Source organism: Carcharodon carcharias, chromosome 18 (assembly GCF_017639515.1).
Source record: "Carcharodon carcharias isolate sCarCar2 chromosome 18, sCarCar2.pri, whole genome shotgun sequence".
Lineage (NCBI taxonomy): Eukaryota > Metazoa > Chordata > Chondrichthyes > Lamniformes > Lamnidae > Carcharodon > Carcharodon carcharias.
This window is the reverse complement of record NC_054484.1, coordinates 27,590,277-27,607,967: the sequence shown is the minus strand read 5'-3', so window position 1 is coordinate 27,607,967 and position 17,691 is coordinate 27,590,277. Positions and strand designations below refer to the sequence as shown.

Genomic DNA, 17,691 nt, shown 5'->3' with positions numbered 1-17,691 from the left:
TAAATAAGTGTGCAGCATTGTCACGGGATGGCACGCTGCGCTCTGCTATCTTTATTGTACCTCTCGCACTACTTCAGGGTTTTTTTTTTCTAAAGCATATTCCGGACACTCGAGTGCATCGATTAAGTGTTATGGTTTAAAACTAAAACCTAAAACTATCTATATTCTCCCGTTGGCTAAATCGCAGTCAGAGACGAGTTTCTTGAAATGCATTGTAATCGGCCTAAGTGGGAAGGACGGTTTATGAGATTAACCTGTGGTTTTAACTGTGGCTGTGATGGTACATTCGCGGTGCCTATCGTGGTTAATAGGCCCCTCCGCCTCAGTTCACCTCCCAACATCTTTAGTTCAATCAGATGTGACTGTGGTGTAACACAAATGCAGTTCTTCAACAGCTGAGGAGCTCAGTACAGATGTCGAGGTGCTTTAATATAAGGCATAATAATGGCAAGGTGTTCTGCTTACCATGATATATTGCAGCAGACCCGAATATAATATAGGAATAGTCATTGGTACCGCTTGCTAATTCACTCGCACTTTTTGTACGAATGGGCAATGCAACGAGGAAAAATGCTGTGTAATAAAATACAGCGAAGAGTGGAGCATGCCCTATTCATGTGCAAGATAAGATTTGTAACTCAAGTTCACGCCGGAAGAAACTGTGGAAGCAACTTCCTCGCAATAGTATTAAATATTTGTTTTTTGGGTTGCAGGAGTAACCCAGAGTGTGCAATCGCGGCCACAAGCCCCAGCTTTGGCAAGACCACTGATTATTTATTTCTGTGAGGTTAAGGAACTATTTGAACAGTCGAGCTCTCAATGGTGCTACACAGAAACTCTCTCAGTGGTTGACAAAGTGCATTAAAGGGAAACCCGCACGGATGAAAGAATTTAAACGGCGCTATTTGAAGCTGCTACCAGCTTCTGAATTTGCTTCTGTAAATCGACGTGTCGTGTCCTTTCTGTTAATCGTCACTAAGTCAGTATGTGGAAGTGAATTCAGATTACATAGGGTGGCTGTACGGTTACGAAAAAAAACACAACTAAAATGCAAATGCATTCATTGTAAAGGCAGCTACAAAAGAGGTACTGTTTTAAGCAGTCCCACACGCACACGCACACACACACGGTTCAGAGTGGGTGGTAACAAGTGGAAAGAATTCAGGTATGTAACCAGAAATTGGTACAATATTAAATAGCCTAGGAAGTCCAAACACGGAAACCGTGGGTCCTAACTATAGTTAGTAACCGCAGAATAACACTGCATAGTCTTTTAGCACGAAGCCTGTTTCAAGAACCTGAGACGAGGAGTGTCTCCGAAGAAAGGACGTGTTTGTCATGGTTTGAAAACAAATTTTCCACTATTTTCGGGTTATGACTCTAGAAAACGCATTAATACCGCCAGGAATCAAATTGCAGCTCTTTGAGTTGAGAAACGGCCAACTGATGTTTTTAATGGAATGGATTAGCTCCAGTTGAACCATCCTCACTTTGCCAATCCCTCAATAATCGAGTAAGATAGTTTCTCAGCATAAACAATAAAGCTGTGTCTTGAATTTTAAGATTGTTCACCACTGAGACGTCACCTGGGAAGCAGCATAATTGACCAGGAATCAGCCGCATCCCCTGTGGATGGACTCCCACCTCTGGACCCTAAATGACTGCAATCAAATCATTCCACCAGGAGACAAATTACCTTTCTTAATATCTTCCCGGACAAGCTGTAGCTGTTACCTGTGCCGTCATTCTTTTTTTTTAACCGAAACAGTTTAATATATTTAATGATTTCGGTTACATCAGTGCGGCAAGAAAAACCAAGTACCATGGTCAGCGAAAGGGTGTGTGCGAGAGAATAACGGGATGCAAAGAATCGATTACCATTATAAACTAACACATTCTAATAATCGTTGTGTTATATGAGCCATCTTCAAAACTTTTTTTCATGACTGTTCTCCTCTGCCAATATAATTCTCAAGAGTCGCTTTTTTTGTTAACTAATGACGAATACTGAGATTTTTCCCAACCATTGCCTGCTGATGTGGGAGGAGAGAAAGGAACCGCGTTCAGTGTTGTATTGGAAGTGGCGTCCTGCACGCGGGTATATACTGAATCCTCCATTTAGATCGGGTGACGTGAATATCAGTCAACGGCTGGAGGAGCTGCACTATCGAGTTTACTCAACGGATCTCATAATGTAAACATTTGAACCATGTCACCTGCCGTCCTGATGATTCAAAATGGATATGTAAACTCAGGGATGTCACTTTTTAAAAAAACAATTAAAAATGGAGTTATCTGCCAGTGGGTGAATGATGAGCCGGTTATATACTTTGCATCTTGGTTAGCGAGCCCCAGAGAAGGGTGCTGAGAATGACATTAGAATTAGAGTGCAGAATGGTAGCGTATTGCTAAGGTTTAGCAGAATTATAACAAACAGGATTATGAGGACACTGATATATAGATATCAAAAAGTTAGACATAACTCATAATTGTATAACCCTGGTGCTTAAAGATGAGATGGTCATTGTAAAGGGTATGTGGGAAACAATGGGTGACCTATCAAAGCAAGTGAGTTGCAAATTAAACCGACCTGGAAGAGAGGTGGACGGTTATGTTAAGAAATAGACCCATCTATTTACTGTTTCTCTATTGTAAAATACCAAATTTGTCATGTTGGAAAAGCAGATGATAACTTTGTAGGTGAAATAGGGTTCCAGATTGAATGGCTACTTGAGCGCAGAGTGACAAAACTGTTGGAATCAGTAATAATCAATAGGTTGGGTAGCTGTAGTTGTTACCAATGAGGTTATTTGCAATGTATCTGGCAAATCATTTTAAACGCTTCTAACAAAACGAATCCTCTCCTGTTGCGCATCATACAATATACATGCTCAGAAGATCGCCGTGCGAGTATTACTAAACAAGTATTACGAATTTTTAGTTTGCAAAGGAATTGTATTCAATCGCTTTTTATTGAAAAACCATGGGCGATCCTTCTACATTTAACAGAGCGTAAATAAATATATCTAAAGCTCCCCCACTTGGTGTGCTGTGCCCATACGTTCAGCGAGAGGAAAATTACACGTTATGTACCTTCCACCGATCTCTGATTTGGAGTAGTCAGCATTTAAAATAAAGTTGCATTTAAAATGATCAGACCCGCCGATCTGCTTAGAAAAATGCAGCTGGGACAACTTGCAAATGAGAGAATCCACAACTGCATTTTCAGAATTACTGGATTTTTTTCTTTGTTTGTTTGAGCTTTTCAATCATGTTGGGTAACCTACATGGTTAGTTCCTCTGTAAAAGGTTAAACTATTGCAGGCAATGGGATCATTGAAGGATGCTCAACATCTATTAAGCGAGGTTGGCTAGTCGAGCAGTTTTGCCACACTCCCTACACACGAAGGGACAAAATAATCAGATATGTATAGATGCCGTGTGCTTCATGGTGAAATATTTAATGATTCCCCAGACGAAACGGCCCCCCTCATTAAAAACAATAAGGCTTGGTGACCATATTTACATATCGGATGCTTAAAGACGTGTGATACGTTCAAATCAGGTCAAATAAACAATTCTTAATCTCTATTTTGTGCTATTTCCCATTCTTTTCAGTCAACATAATGGTAACTAACTGAAATAATTTCTAGTAACGTTCTAGGTATGCTTTAATATTTTATCTACAAACAGTATTAATCTGAATGAGTGCGAAGTTACTGCGGACTAGCATCTTTCAATCCTTCATCAACTCAGTGATGTCAATTCAATCATAATATTAACAAGGTAACATGATATCCTAGGTTATCTAACCAATTCTACCTCGATTCGCAATTCCTTTCATAAAAACGCCGGTCCAAATACGAAAATATCAAATCTTTTATTGTGTGCTTTACTGATCCTTTTCCACCCTGTGGATATTATTAAACCCAGACATCCCGGTGATAAAAGGTAACACTAATTCGTGTGAAAAGCTTTGTGACGGGACATAACCCTGGGTTTTTGATTCAGGTATAATCACCAAAGCCGCGTAAGTCACTTGGATGTTGTCAATAAATGGTTAAACCTTCAGGAATACTTCAGGCGAGAGGGGATGTGAGTTTAGACAACCATCTGTGATGTGGGATGTTGACAGCCTCTCGCTTTCGGGAGTGTAATAGGTGAATCTGTAAGACTCTTAGCTGAAAAATCGTCCTTTCTGCTAAATGTGACCCTCGCTGTTTCTCATTACACCATTTAGGCTTCCGTCCTTTGCTAATCCTATCTCTAGACTGCTACTGCTTCGGTTAATCCAATCCCTAGCTTCGCACAAGGTTGCTGTTATGTGTTAACACCGACACTAACCCTAACCGAGCTTGCTGTTCTGACAGACCTGTTGTGTCTCAGACTGAATTTGCAGTAAGCCCGTGCTGTTTCCACTCATTCTAAACCTATCCGAAACTGTTCTGTTTTGTTATTTCTTACCTGAAAGGTAAAACCGCTATTTAAACTGCAGCTGTGCCCAATACCCACTTCGTTTTAACACTGGGCTGAAAGGGTATGTATCTGAGAGCATGTAATCCTATACTTGGCAGTTCAGTATTGATACTTTGCATAACTGGGTGTCTTTAATCCGCCTGATCCTGGGTTTTCAAACCAGTCATTTAATTTGGAAGTCCATTTTCAATTATGAATAAAGTATGATTAAGAACCTGAGGTTAGCATCAGGTGTATGAGAAGTTATTGTTCAAGTTTGCCTCGACGAAAGATTGAATCAAATTCACAATAGAGGTAATACAACATTCTTAGAGCATTACTATTCGCCAAAATATCGCATTTTAATTAAAAAAACATTGAAGATATTGTTAAAAGAGGACGCGCTTTCCAATTAAACTGTAAATGTCACTCACTGCCGAAACTTTAAAATGAAAATGGCATTTGAATCCTTACATAGAACAGTTTTAGATTATGTGAAAGAATGAAGCAAAGGAGTACAGGAGGATATGGACAGTCACAATTTAAAATCATTCAATTGAATAAAGGCTGGCTATGGTATTTCAAAAAAATCTATTACAATTTTGTCAGTAGACATTTATCCTGCCGCCCTGTGCATTTCGCCAAATAATAATTCAATCTTATGAACATAATTTAATTCATGCGAATCTCCAAAGTTAAATAAAATCAATAATTCTAATTGTCTTGTTATTTTTGGACGTTCAGCAATGTAGTCCTCAAAGAGTTATATTCTGTGAAATCGACTGGAAAATCTTTTCTTAAAAAAGGCTGTCGCTGCATTTTTCTTAATAATCATATCTTTATTGAGACTCTTCCTGTTTAGTTGCAGAAACTAAAATGTACTGCCAAGACACGCAGACATCGCGCAGGGGGTGGCTCACTCACATGATATGTATGACACATGGAATAAAAAATACAGTGTACAATCTGTCAGGAGATAAAGTCGCCCACGATGTGGATGGGGTTAATGCACATTTTGTTTTTCTTTTCAAGAAGGTATTGCTTGCCCTGCAAAAAAAATAGTTCAGCAGCCAAAACCAGAACTCCAGCTCGGAGAGAATTGTCAGGCCCCAGTGCAGCTCAAAGAGCTCCGCTTCAAGGTCCATTGCTGCCCCCTGGAGCTCATCAGTCGGTTCTGCTGCTCCTGCACAGAAGCTTTTCTATGACAGTGCGCCTGACTGAGGAAAACTGGATATTGCGTAGTTCTTTTTTTTTCAATCGGGTTCATTTTTTAAATCCTCCTCCACGTCAGGAAACGAGTGAAATTGCAGCCCATTGCCGCCCCCCCCCCCCCCCCCCCATGAATCGGTTGTCATGAGAGTCTCACGCTGCCTTAACCTTCCACGCTTGCTACATTTGTCGCTGTTCGTGGTGCAGACAGTAGCTGGATTCCTGCGGTTTCCAAAGGGTCACAAAGCACTGACTATGTGGGATTGAAATCATACCTGTTTGATTGTCAATCAGCGCCCAGACCATTCATATCACAATCAGGAATAAACAGCGGCCAGGAAGTGGCTGCAACCTTAATAGGAAATCGCTGGGAGAAAATACAGAGCTCTGTGCTTTGGAGAGTGACATCCCTCAAATATTGGAAACTTTATATTTTTTAAAAGAACAACGTGCGAGAATCGATTCTTTTTGATCTTTAAATCATATCTGATCTAATTTAGGGCGTGTGTATTGAAGCCATGCACGGCTGGCGAAATGTATTTCTATATATGCAGGGCATGGTAAAGTTGCATTCATTCGGCGTAGATTTGTTTTATAAAATTTTTTACAGCTTTTAAAAAGTAAGATGATGATTATCCTAGATATAAATTTATGCAAACGAATGTCTGGAGACAAGAGACTAGCCCACAAGTCCGCCTTCTTGTCAACTCTAAATTTGCATATCCTGTGTTTGACAGTCAATATTGAAGAGTTAAAGTTAAAAACCAGAAATCCCAAAAAGCATAATGTTTAGGAACAAAAAGAGCTAAAATAACTGATATAAACTCCTAATCGAATTAATGTGTAAATATTTAGCTGTCAGTGTATAAACAGCAGTCAGGGAATAGGAGGTCGCCAATTGGGACTGAATAAACTAAACATTTTCCTGCTTTTGTTTTTGCGGATGGACCAAGGATAATTAAAACATATTTTGCAAAAAATAAATGAAAGGAATTAAGGATTTCTCACTGTAGGATTCTTCTTTTTATTTTTGGTCAGTCAATAATGGATTATTGGAAATTGGATTAATGGAAATTATATTAAATATATTTGCTGGTTGAAAGTAATGTATTTTTGTTTAAAAAGTCAGGTTGTGTGAGAAGTTAAAGGCATTTGAAACGACAAATTGAAGAGAGGGACCGGGAGGTTAAGTGCTGCTGGTGGAGTGGGGAGGGGGAGGGGGTGGGTGGGGAGTGCGGAGGAATCCCATTGACGGAGATGGCGCTCGCCCCCGTGCGCTCTCTCGAGCGAGCTTTGGTTCGGGGCTCGCGCGCGTAACCCCACCACCACTTCCCCCCCACCCCCCCCGGCGCGCGCGCGCGCCCTACCCCCGCCCCCACTCCCACTCCCTCCCCTCAATTCGCCACTCAGAAGGCCAGAGGCGCGTTCACTTTCCGGCCGCCTCTGATTGGCCCGCACCCCCCTCCCTTCTTCCTGCCCGGGCCCGGATTCTAGAACGCGGAGCTGATTGGTTTGGAGCGGGCGAGATGCAAATGAGTGGGTTGTTGCGGCCAGAGAGACTGGCCGGGGCTTTGGTGTGGAGAAATTCCGAGACATTCACCTTAAATCAGAAGGAGAATGAGTGTGGGAGGCTCATTCATAAAGCGCTGGTGTGCTCCTGCTTGTGCCTGGGAGTGTTCTAGTGTGTACACCATATAAATACTTTTATTTTTAACCAAAAAAAAAGAGACGTTCAAAGAGGTGGAATGCCGATGCAGAGGAGGGAAGTTATATATGAAGTGGAAAAAAAAACTTAATTTCTTCTGCAGCCTGAGAGGTCTTGTCAAAAAAGAAGTTTCTCCAGCTTTTGAAAACAAAACTTTCAAGATTTTTCTTGTTAGTTATTTGGCACAGAGTCATCTTCAGGGCGGGTGTCTCTTGTGTGAAGTTCATGTTGAACTAAAGTCTGTCTGTGTGTGTGTGTGTGAGAGTGCGCTCTGAATTTCGGTCAGGAGATTATATATGTGGTGTTTGTGTGTCTCAAACCACAGAAGAGCCGCAAGCCTTAACCGAGCTGCAAAACCACGCTGCACCCAAAATAAAGATCTCGAAAGCGAAAGCTCCGATAAGCAAAACCGTGCCTGAAACCCGTAGAAGAGCAGAACATTCTCGTGGATTTTTAAATTCTGTCTGAACGGACCGAACTGCCTGGTGTATTTTTTTTTAAAAAAACCGATCGCTGGATAAAACTACCGTGCAGCTTGTTTCTATATTTTTTTAAGGAAAAGAACTCAAGAACCGTCTTATTCGGTCTTCGGCCGGGGCCGGTTTCAGATAACATCTAATGTCCAAACTGTAGGATCATGCAAAGCAGGAGGCTGTCAGAAATGTGCTATGAAACTGAAAAGTGAAAGGGGGCCAGCAGCAGAGAGCCTACAGGTGGACAGTTGATTATTGTAACCAGTGACTGATCAAAAGCCCCAGCGCCTGGCACTTGTGCGGGGCTGTTTTATTACTGAACCTGGTCAGAAGTGAATCTACCCAGAGACTTGGTACTTGATACGTGGTGACCTGCACCATCGGCTTGCAGGTGGATTAAGGCAGGCAGAAAAAAAAAGATCCAAGACTAAGTTTGTGTTGCCGCCCGCTGTTCTTTTTTCTCTCTCTCTCATTATTATTTTTTTTGAGATTGTTAAGTTTTGTTGTGATGCGTATCCCTGTAGATACCAACACCAGCCGCCGGTTCACGCCGCCTTCCACCACGCTGAGCACGGGGAAGATGAGCGACTCTCTCCCGCTGGCACCGCAGGAGAGCGCCCTGAGCAAACTCCGAGCCGCCGATCGCAGCATGGTCGACGTTTTAGCCGATCATCCCGGAGAGCTGGTCCGGACGGACAGTCCAAACTTCCTCTGCTCCGTCCTCCCTACTCACTGGAGGTGCAACAAAACCCTCCCCATCGCATTTAAGGTAAATGTGCCCGTGATGCCTCGGCAGCTTCTCCAGTCTGTGTCCTTTAATGTCTGCGGTGATGAAGTGTGCCTTTAACTGTTGCATCTGAATCTTCAATAGGCCCTACAGCCCAAGTTGAAGTGCGCCTATTTTTCATAGCTGCTATATGTTTTATAATTAAATGTACATATTTTATATTTATTTGTATTTATCATTTCAAGTATATATTTTTATATTATATTTGGTGCAGATTATTGGGGAGAAATAAGTCAAATATTTAAACTGTATTCCAGTCACTGCTGCCCTGGCTGATTTTAAGGATAAGTTGTCGTTGAGTCATATACATTCAGACTAGAATTTTATATTTGACTTCGGTGCCTCAAGAGTTCTCGCAGAGTGAATTCTCCAAGCTCTCTCCCACGAGAACCAGTAGTTTTCTCGGGAAGCGATATACAGCAGAGGCTATCATCGTATAAGTCAATGGTTTAAATAGTGTTACAAACAATGGTGTTGTGTGAAAGTTAATGCAGTGGGCGGGGGATATCGATTTCTGTATAAAAGTCGGGAATGGGGGATATATTGGACAGAACATAAAGGGATCTTTTGACTGGGAAGTTGAGGTTTCGTGCTGGGTGCTGCTCCATATTCCTGCCTGGTCTCAGTTGTCTTCCTCTCCCGGGTACAGGTGGTCGCCCTGGGGGATGTCCCTGACGGGACCCTGGTCACGGTCCTGGCCGGGAACGACGAGAACTACTCGGCCGAGCTGCGCAACGCCACGGCGGTCATGAAAAACCAGGTGGCCCGCTTCAACGACCTGCGATTCGTCGGACGGAGTGGCCGAGGTACTGGCAAGCTACAGCAACTCGCCCTGGGCTGAGCGTCCCCTGCCCTCTGCCGTTACAGTTCACCCTCCGCTCCTTGATCCTTCTCTATTTAACCCCACGCCCCCCACCCCACCCCCCCCCCCCCTCACACCCACCCCCACCCCTTCACATTAATTGTCCACATCGCAAGTATCGAGTTTCCAAGTGGCAAAGCGATCCCGGCTGATAAGTGCATTCAAAAATATTCTCCCAAGTTTAGATTACATCAGATCTCGTTGATTCGCTGTATAATATCTGGGGGTGTTAACTCTCTGCTGAGGATCCTGGTGATTGATGTTGTACTTTTATTTGTTTGGGTGAAGAGGGGGCGCTCAGAACAACACAGCGATGTCTAGGAAAACATTGTCTGCCAGGTGGTTTCAGCAGAGCCTCTTGCCTTTTTGGCTCCGCCTCTCTCTCCTCTCCCTTGCCCGCGTGAGGACGACTCACTCACTCACTCACTCAGTCCCGGACTTGCCCTGGGCACAACGTACAAACTCAACGCGGCTCCTCCCAAGTACCTGTGGCATCGTTATAGATCACACTATTCTTGCAAGATCAAGCCACGGCGTTAACCACTGAGCTTTAACTCCCTGCACATGAGTTTGAAACACTGAAATAGCCCAGATATTCAGCACTGCATTTTTGCTACAGTTTTTTTTTAATGACATCAAAACTTTTTTTTTAATACACCATACAACAAAATCAGAAAATGCTGGAAAAACTCAGCAGGTCTGAGCATCTGCGGAGAGAATGTTGAGTTACACGGACTTGAAACGTTAACTGTTTCTCTCTCCACAGATGCTGCCAGAACTGCTGAGCTTTTCCAACATTTTCTGTTTTTATTTCATATTTCCCACATCCGCAGGATTTTGCTTTTACCGCCTTATAGCTTTAGTTAAAGTACAGTTTTCCATAAGATTCAAGTTACCTTAAACACATTAGCATCCCGTGTGGAGAGGCTCTCTCAATTCTAGGCAGCCTGTAACGCCCTTGGACTGTGAATTAGAATTCCATTTATCTAATATCGCCGGAAATGTACTCGAATTTGGGTTCTGCCTGGTCTGGAAAGGAAGAGCAGAAAATGCAACAATCAGTCTAAACTCCGAAATGATTCAGATATGAGATGGGATTGTTTGATATTAAACAGTGACCGCGTGGAAAACGTTGTTTCCTTTCCAGCTATCACATTTTTGAATGAGCTGTTAACATTGCAACACAATCTGTTTCCATGCTTTCTGATCACCCAGTTGTCTCCAGAGCTGGCTCATTTATTGTTGTGTTCCCCGTTGCAGGGAAAAGCTTTACGTTGACCATCACAGTGTTTACAAACCCGCCTCAGGTAGCCACTTACCACAGAGCCATCAAGATCACAGTGGACGGACCTAGGGAACCTAGGAGTGAGTACCCCAGTTGTCTATTCTATTTTTTTTCACAAACGGACAGGGAAGTGGTCATTCTATCCTGCACCACATTGCCATCTTTAATATTATGAGTTGTATAATCTCATTGGTTGAGCGCCTTATTTTCTACATTTTCAAATGTAGCAGTCTCACTCTCGCTGCAATTGTGACTACACGGGAAAAGCAACCGCTGACTCGAAGCAGCTGCTGAACTTCGGGAGCAGGTGATCCTGTCTGCGTGTTTTTTTTTGTAGACAGATAAACCGAATATTTTGTTCGGCGAAAACCGCTTCTTGATTCGCGCTCCGAAGATTTCCAGTGTTCAGATCGAGCGCGTTTAGTAGTGGGAGCACAAAATAAAACCCAGGCGTTGTCCAGATAACGCTCAAGTGAAATAGTGCTGCTGTCAACAAATGGTCAATAATCCCATTGGTACTGAGATAATTTTCCCATCAAGAAATTTAAAAGCCTTTTGCTGCCCAGAGATCTGCAGCATACTGAACATTGGTGGTGATTTGCGAGATTGAGTTGAATACATTGACGTAACAGGTTTTTGCTCATGAATTACTGAGAAGAAATAGCATCATTGTATACACCATAGTTCTAACAATAAACAACTTTATAGGTCTTTGAGACATAAAAAGTCTACGCACACAGACACACACGCACATAAACAAATAAAACACCAAAAACATGCTTTCGATCGAAATAATCAAATATCGATGGGGCATTATTTGTGGATATTTAGTTACTTTAAGGAAAAATATCAGACTAGGTTCCTTAATGTGCTTTTGGTTACTGGAAGGTTTTGCAGTATTTTATAAATTGTTACATTCAGAAGTTGTTACTTGACTATTTTGAGTGCACTAGCGCGGCAGAATCCAGTAATAAATAATAAGGAAAGGGGACTGGTTAATAACAAACATCCTAACGTAAGGCACGACCTAAACACCTCTAGCTCATTTGGCTCACTTCTGCAGTTATTTGCAAAATGTACTGTATAGGTTAATCACCAAGAATGAATAATATTGCCAATTGTTAAACATTACCAGGATGTTGTAACAGAAACCTTTATTTCATATAAATTAATAACAATTACAGGCAGCCATATTTTACAAATATACCCGTCATGGCTGTTTTATTAGATAAATAAAAAGTTGATATATTCTGATTAATTTGCACATAATTCTTATTATCATCACAAAATGATGCTTCTAGCTATTAAACATAATATGCTGTTGTGAGTCAATAGTAATATACAAAAGCCATACGTCAGAAATAGTTATTTTCTTTTCCCAAAGCTATCTGATAAAGAGTTAAGATCTATCTGAAACATTCCAAAGCTTCCTTGGAGTAGTTGCTACACTACAAAGTGAATACAAAACCTGACTGACTCTGAGATGGTCGTACAGATTCAGTAAATACTTGAATGAGTTTAAGTGTAGACTAGCAATTAAATCAATCACATCCTTTTCTAACTTAACCATTAAATACTGATTGGAATTACTTATGGCTTAGTGTTAATTTTTTTAAATGACAGATATAAAACTGCAACTTTTACTGTCGTTAGTTGCAAGTATTTTACAAAAATGTTGCATTCAAAATTTGTCACAAATGATCAGTTTGAGGGCATTAATAATAAAGTGGTAAAATAGTAAGGGAAGTACAGTTATGAGGGACAGTCACAGCCATCAATATGGTTTCATTGTTTTGAGTTGATTTGATATGATAAGCCTATTTAATATTATTTAATATTAATTTTCATATGTGTCTTCATACATTCTGCTTTTGAAATAGATATGTGTAATTTTACACTTGATTGTTTTGGCCACTGCAAATATTTGGTATTTGAAAATCATCTGCTCTCTTTTGATTTTAAAAACTAATCTTTGACCACACTTATTGTACTTAACAAAACAAATTGATATACAACTCTACTCATGCTAATTTTTTGGTTAGAAAGTGCCATACTATTATTTCCCAGTCGATCTTCATTTCCCCTGCACCTTAACACACCGTTCCTCTTCTGATACTCTCTTTACCACCCGTTATATTTAATCCTGGATATCTGGATCATTTGAGTGTATTTGTGTTAGATAGCGGTGTTGCTGATTTCACAAGCAAAAGAATGAACTAAAAATTATTATACTTGCCTCTGGGAGCATGACAATTAAAATTGAAACTGATTCATTATCATAATCAGTTATCAAAGCTCTTTATTATTAAAATGTTTTAGCTAAATTTCTGGTTACACTTCTTCAAGGTATTTGTTTTGTAAATTAATAATAATTTATTCTCTGTACTTAAAATACTCATCTGAATTGCAATTAGAGGTTCTGATATACAAAATATAAATTTGTCTTTTATCTGAAAATAACTTATTTAAGAAAATAAAGCACTCCAATATAACTGCCTTTAAAGCTTTTGTATCTACAGGGAATTATAATAAATTATAAAGCAGCGGAGGGAGGGTTGGTAGAATTAGTCTTTATATTTGTGAATAGCAGAAGATTATCTTTTCACCCATTCATCTAAACCACAAAATTACCTTTGATCTTGTGTTTGGTGAACATCAGAGAAACCAACAGATTTCAGATAAAGATTCAGCTCACCTCCCAGCCAAACCACAGAACTGAGTCAAAGTAATCTCTACAAACTGCATGGGGTTGTGGCAGATTCCCCAACACAGTTTGTATACTTGATCGGCTAAGAGAGCATTTATTAAATACGGAAAGGAAAATTTGATTGCCCATATTATAATCCATGGTTTGTGCCTTTCTCTTTGAAAATGTTATCCTTTGCTAGATATTTTTAAGCTAGAGTGTAAATATTTTTATATATATTTATAATTATATCCTGTAGGAAGATACAGAATCCTTATGCATTTTCAACAATTTCACTCACTGGATAATTGTTTTATTTCTAAAATAGTTTCAAAACGAAGAAAACAGAACATAAGCAGTAATTAGGACAAGTGACTTAGGGCAAGTATCATCCAGAACTGCTCAAAAACTGGCATTCTTTTTACTTCTGGGTATATTTTATGTAAAAATGGATTATTTGGGCAACAATTTTAAGTATACAGGTAGGCATAGAAATTTGCAGAATGTCCTATCATGTCAAATCACTTGGGCTAACAGCAGAATGTGTTGCGATTACTTGGAGGTTTTGTGATGCCTTGCAGGATTTTACAGGGCAATTTCAGAATAGTGTAATAAAGAATAATATTTGGAATCAGACAGCTGCAGCATCAAGTGTATCATAATGTGAAACTAGATCTTTTAGCAAATATTATTATTACTAAAACTCAGTAGGAGAAAACTAATCAAAATTGCTATTCAAATATTCTAAAACATTATGGGATTTTTTTTTTAAGCACAAAAGTAGCATCTTGCGTTTTTGAATCTTTTCCCTCAGATTGCCCCTGTCCATCACAGAAGCCCATTTAGAACACAAGATGCATATTAACTCTGTTCCCATGAATATGGAGTGTTATATTAAACTTGCCAGGCTGGAATACATGAAAATCACTGAAATAACCATTCAGTTTAAAGGCAATTGAATAACTTTTTTTTTATTTTGGTGTTTAAATCGCAGCTTTGGCAAAATTCAACATTAATATTAACACTTACAACTACTTGAAATGATCACATTTAGCACTTGATTCCGACCATTTTATTATGTTTTAAGCAGTCTATATTTACAATCACAAGTACAAATTTGAATTGATTTATGTATTAGGTCAGTGTTTGACCTTTTACACAGGACAAAATCTGCAAAATTGTTAATTTATGGGACTCATGAACTCAAGCGCTGTGAATTATTTAATGTCTATTTGAAATTTTTAATAATTTCCCAACTCTAGAGATACTGTACTCAGGTAGTTGTTAATCGAAAAAAAGATGATGTACACAAAATTCTTTATATTTATTTTATTTTCTTCCTTATTCTCCCCTGGAGATATTAACTGCCGATTGGAGCATGTTTCCATGGGTGCCATTTAGCCTCAGGCAGCTCACCCAGGTGATAACTTTTCACATCCAATGTGCAGCATGTTACTGCTCAAATATGAAGCAGTATGAAGTGCTAAAGACTTGTAAGCTCGTGACCAGTACACCTCTTGCAGATACTCATGCAGTATTCCTAATTCCATAGGAGAGGCAGGGTAGTGGACCCTTTCTCACCAGGGACAATGAAAATCTTGAAGGGTGAAGCTCCTCATTCAATCCAGTGCATTTTGAAGGTTCCACATTAAGAGCAATTTCTGGTGGCCTGGGATATAGCGGGGGTCTATGTACCCAGCTGTGAAATCATGCATGTCCCATGGCAATCTGAGGAAAGGGATGACAAAAAAAAATTTAAAAATTAATATGAAAAATGGATCAGAAATCAAATATAAAAATAATCTTACAGAACTGGATTTGTTGTGATAATTCCATTTTTACAATTGAAAATTATTGATTTTACACTCTGGTAATTAGTAACTGTATTACATATTACTATTATTTGCAAAGATGCTATTACCCGTGAACACAGCAAAACCTGGGGCAGAATTTACGACAGTCGGATTTTACGTTCCCGCTGTCGTCAGTGGGATTTATAACAGCTCACCGCATTTTACAGCCCTGTCCCCACTGAAACGGGGCCATAAAATTCTGCCCCTGAAGTCAGCAAGGATCAGGGGGAGCTTCCAATGTTTGTGGTTGTTGGAGACCAATCATCTCAGCCCTAGGATATTATTGCAGGAATTCCCCAAGGCGGCATCCTGGGTCCAACTCTCCTTGGCAATAATTATGCTGTTAAATGCCAAGTCCCCCTCCATCCTCACCCAGGGTGTTACCATTGATCAGAAACTCAGCTGGTTCAGCCACGTAAATTCTTGGCAGTTAGAGCAGGTCAGAAGCTGGATGTTCTGTGGAGAGTGGTTCACCTTTCGACTCCTCAATGTCTCGCATCCATCTATAGCACACAAGTTAGGAATGTGATGAAATGCTTCAAAATTCCCTGGATGTGTGCAATTGCGACAACACTGAAGTGGAAAAAGCAATCCCCTCAATCTGCAACTTCATCCACAGGCCTAAACATCCATTCCTTCTCTCGAGTGTCATGGCCTCTTTGGCAGTAACGAGCAAATTCTTGACCTCCAGCATCTTGGAGAACTAGGGGCAACAAATTTTTTTGGGATACCATCATGTCCAAGCTTACCCTTCACCTACCAGCCTAATTTGGAAATATATTGTTTTTGTTGGATTAAAATCCTGGAAGTGCCTCTCTAACATTATTGTGGGAGTACCTTTACCAAACAGGCTGCAGTGGCCCAAGGAGAATGCCCACTGCAGACTTTTTGGGGGACAAAGGGATCGGCAATGAAAGCTGGCTTTGCCAGCTCCATCCGTATCCCAAAGAATAAATTAGAAATAAAAGCAAAATATATTATGTGATCAATTAAAAATGTTTTCATGGAGGTAGAAGACTGGCCATATCAGATTGGCCACTTATCACACCAGCTCCCACCATTCTATCACCCCTCACTCCCCCACCAGCCACTCCCTCAGCCTAAGGGTGGAATTTTATGCCAGCGGGATTTTACAGTCCTGCCAATGAATGGCTTGATGCATTTTATGGCCCCCACCCCCATCACCATGGGGCTGTAAAATTTCACCCTAAGTTTCCTTTCCATTGAAGTTGAAGCATCTCTGGAATTAAGAAAATGGAAAAAAATGTGAATTATCATTGGCTTACATTGAAATTCGGTGTGCATTAAGATTATTTTCAAATCCAATATTTGTAGCTAACCAATACAATACAATTTTAATACCATTTTTGTTATCGTTGTTTTGTATTTAGTTCGTTTTGAGCAGTTTTCTGAATTGTGTGGCTAGTGTTATGCTGCAGACCCATATCTACTGACAAATTAATTTAAGCTGTCCGAAATTATTATCTAACAGATCAGCACCATACATTGGTATTTACAAGCATAATTACTAGAAAATTGGAGTTATTTAATATGAACATTCATTTGTTCAAAACAATATTTTCTTAATAATGAGCTGTTTAATAAAATAATATTACCTCACAAATTTTTCGGCAAGTTATTGTGTAAATTGTTGGGACAATATCTTGAAAAAATGTTTCTCATCACCGTGAAACCAATGCTTTAAAATTAATTATATTATTATGATCACAACCAAGTAGCACTGGAAGCATCACACAGTCTACCATCCACTTAGACTAGGATGTTGGGGAGGACGGATATTTTTATCGAGAATCTTTCACGACTATCAAGGGTTCTGAATACAAAATAAGCTTCCAGAGGGAGACAGGTCACCTTCCTAATCCATTTCCCCACGTCACTCCACGTCATTCCTTCACTTATTGGCTCATCTTTAGCATGAAACATTTCTAACTTTTCCGTACAAAATAACTGCCAGTTGAACCACCTGGACAGGTTACAATCTGGCCACATAGTTCACTACAAATGTATCACAGAGCAGGATGGTTTAACTCCCTCCAGGCTAAGTGATCAACATTGATTATGTTATGGTCCTTCTTGTATTGCTGGGCTAAGTTTGTAATTTTGTATAAAAACATAATTGCAAACTACAATATGTCATCATTAAAAGGTACCCTGACCAAAGTAAGCAGTTTCACTAACTCTTAAAACAATTCGCTACACACCATACTTATCCTGTCCCTGTAGTGTACAGCTTATATCTTTATAACATTGATAATAAAGCCACACCTCTTGAACATTATTGCTAAGCTTTCATAACCCCAAATGTTTATTCTTCATCTGACATTTTTTCAGCAATTCTTTTAGAAATGACAAATA

General features: G+C 40.0%; 1 protein-coding gene across 3 annotated transcripts in view; it reads left to right on the top strand.

The window, feature by feature from the left end:
* The window catches only part of runx1 (RUNX family transcription factor 1), a 216,988-nt gene that overhangs the window by 159,354 nt on the left and 39,943 nt on the right, over positions 1-17,691 (top strand). For all 3 annotated transcript variants that reach the window (XM_041211254.1, XM_041211256.1, XM_041211255.1), the window contains exons 3-5: positions 8,367-8,611; positions 9,279-9,435; positions 10,752-10,856. In XM_041211254.1, the coding sequence (XP_041067188.1) occupies positions 8,367-8,611; positions 9,279-9,435; positions 10,752-10,856 (507 nt within the window). The remainder of the gene's footprint in view (positions 1-8,366; positions 8,612-9,278; positions 9,436-10,751; positions 10,857-17,691) is intronic.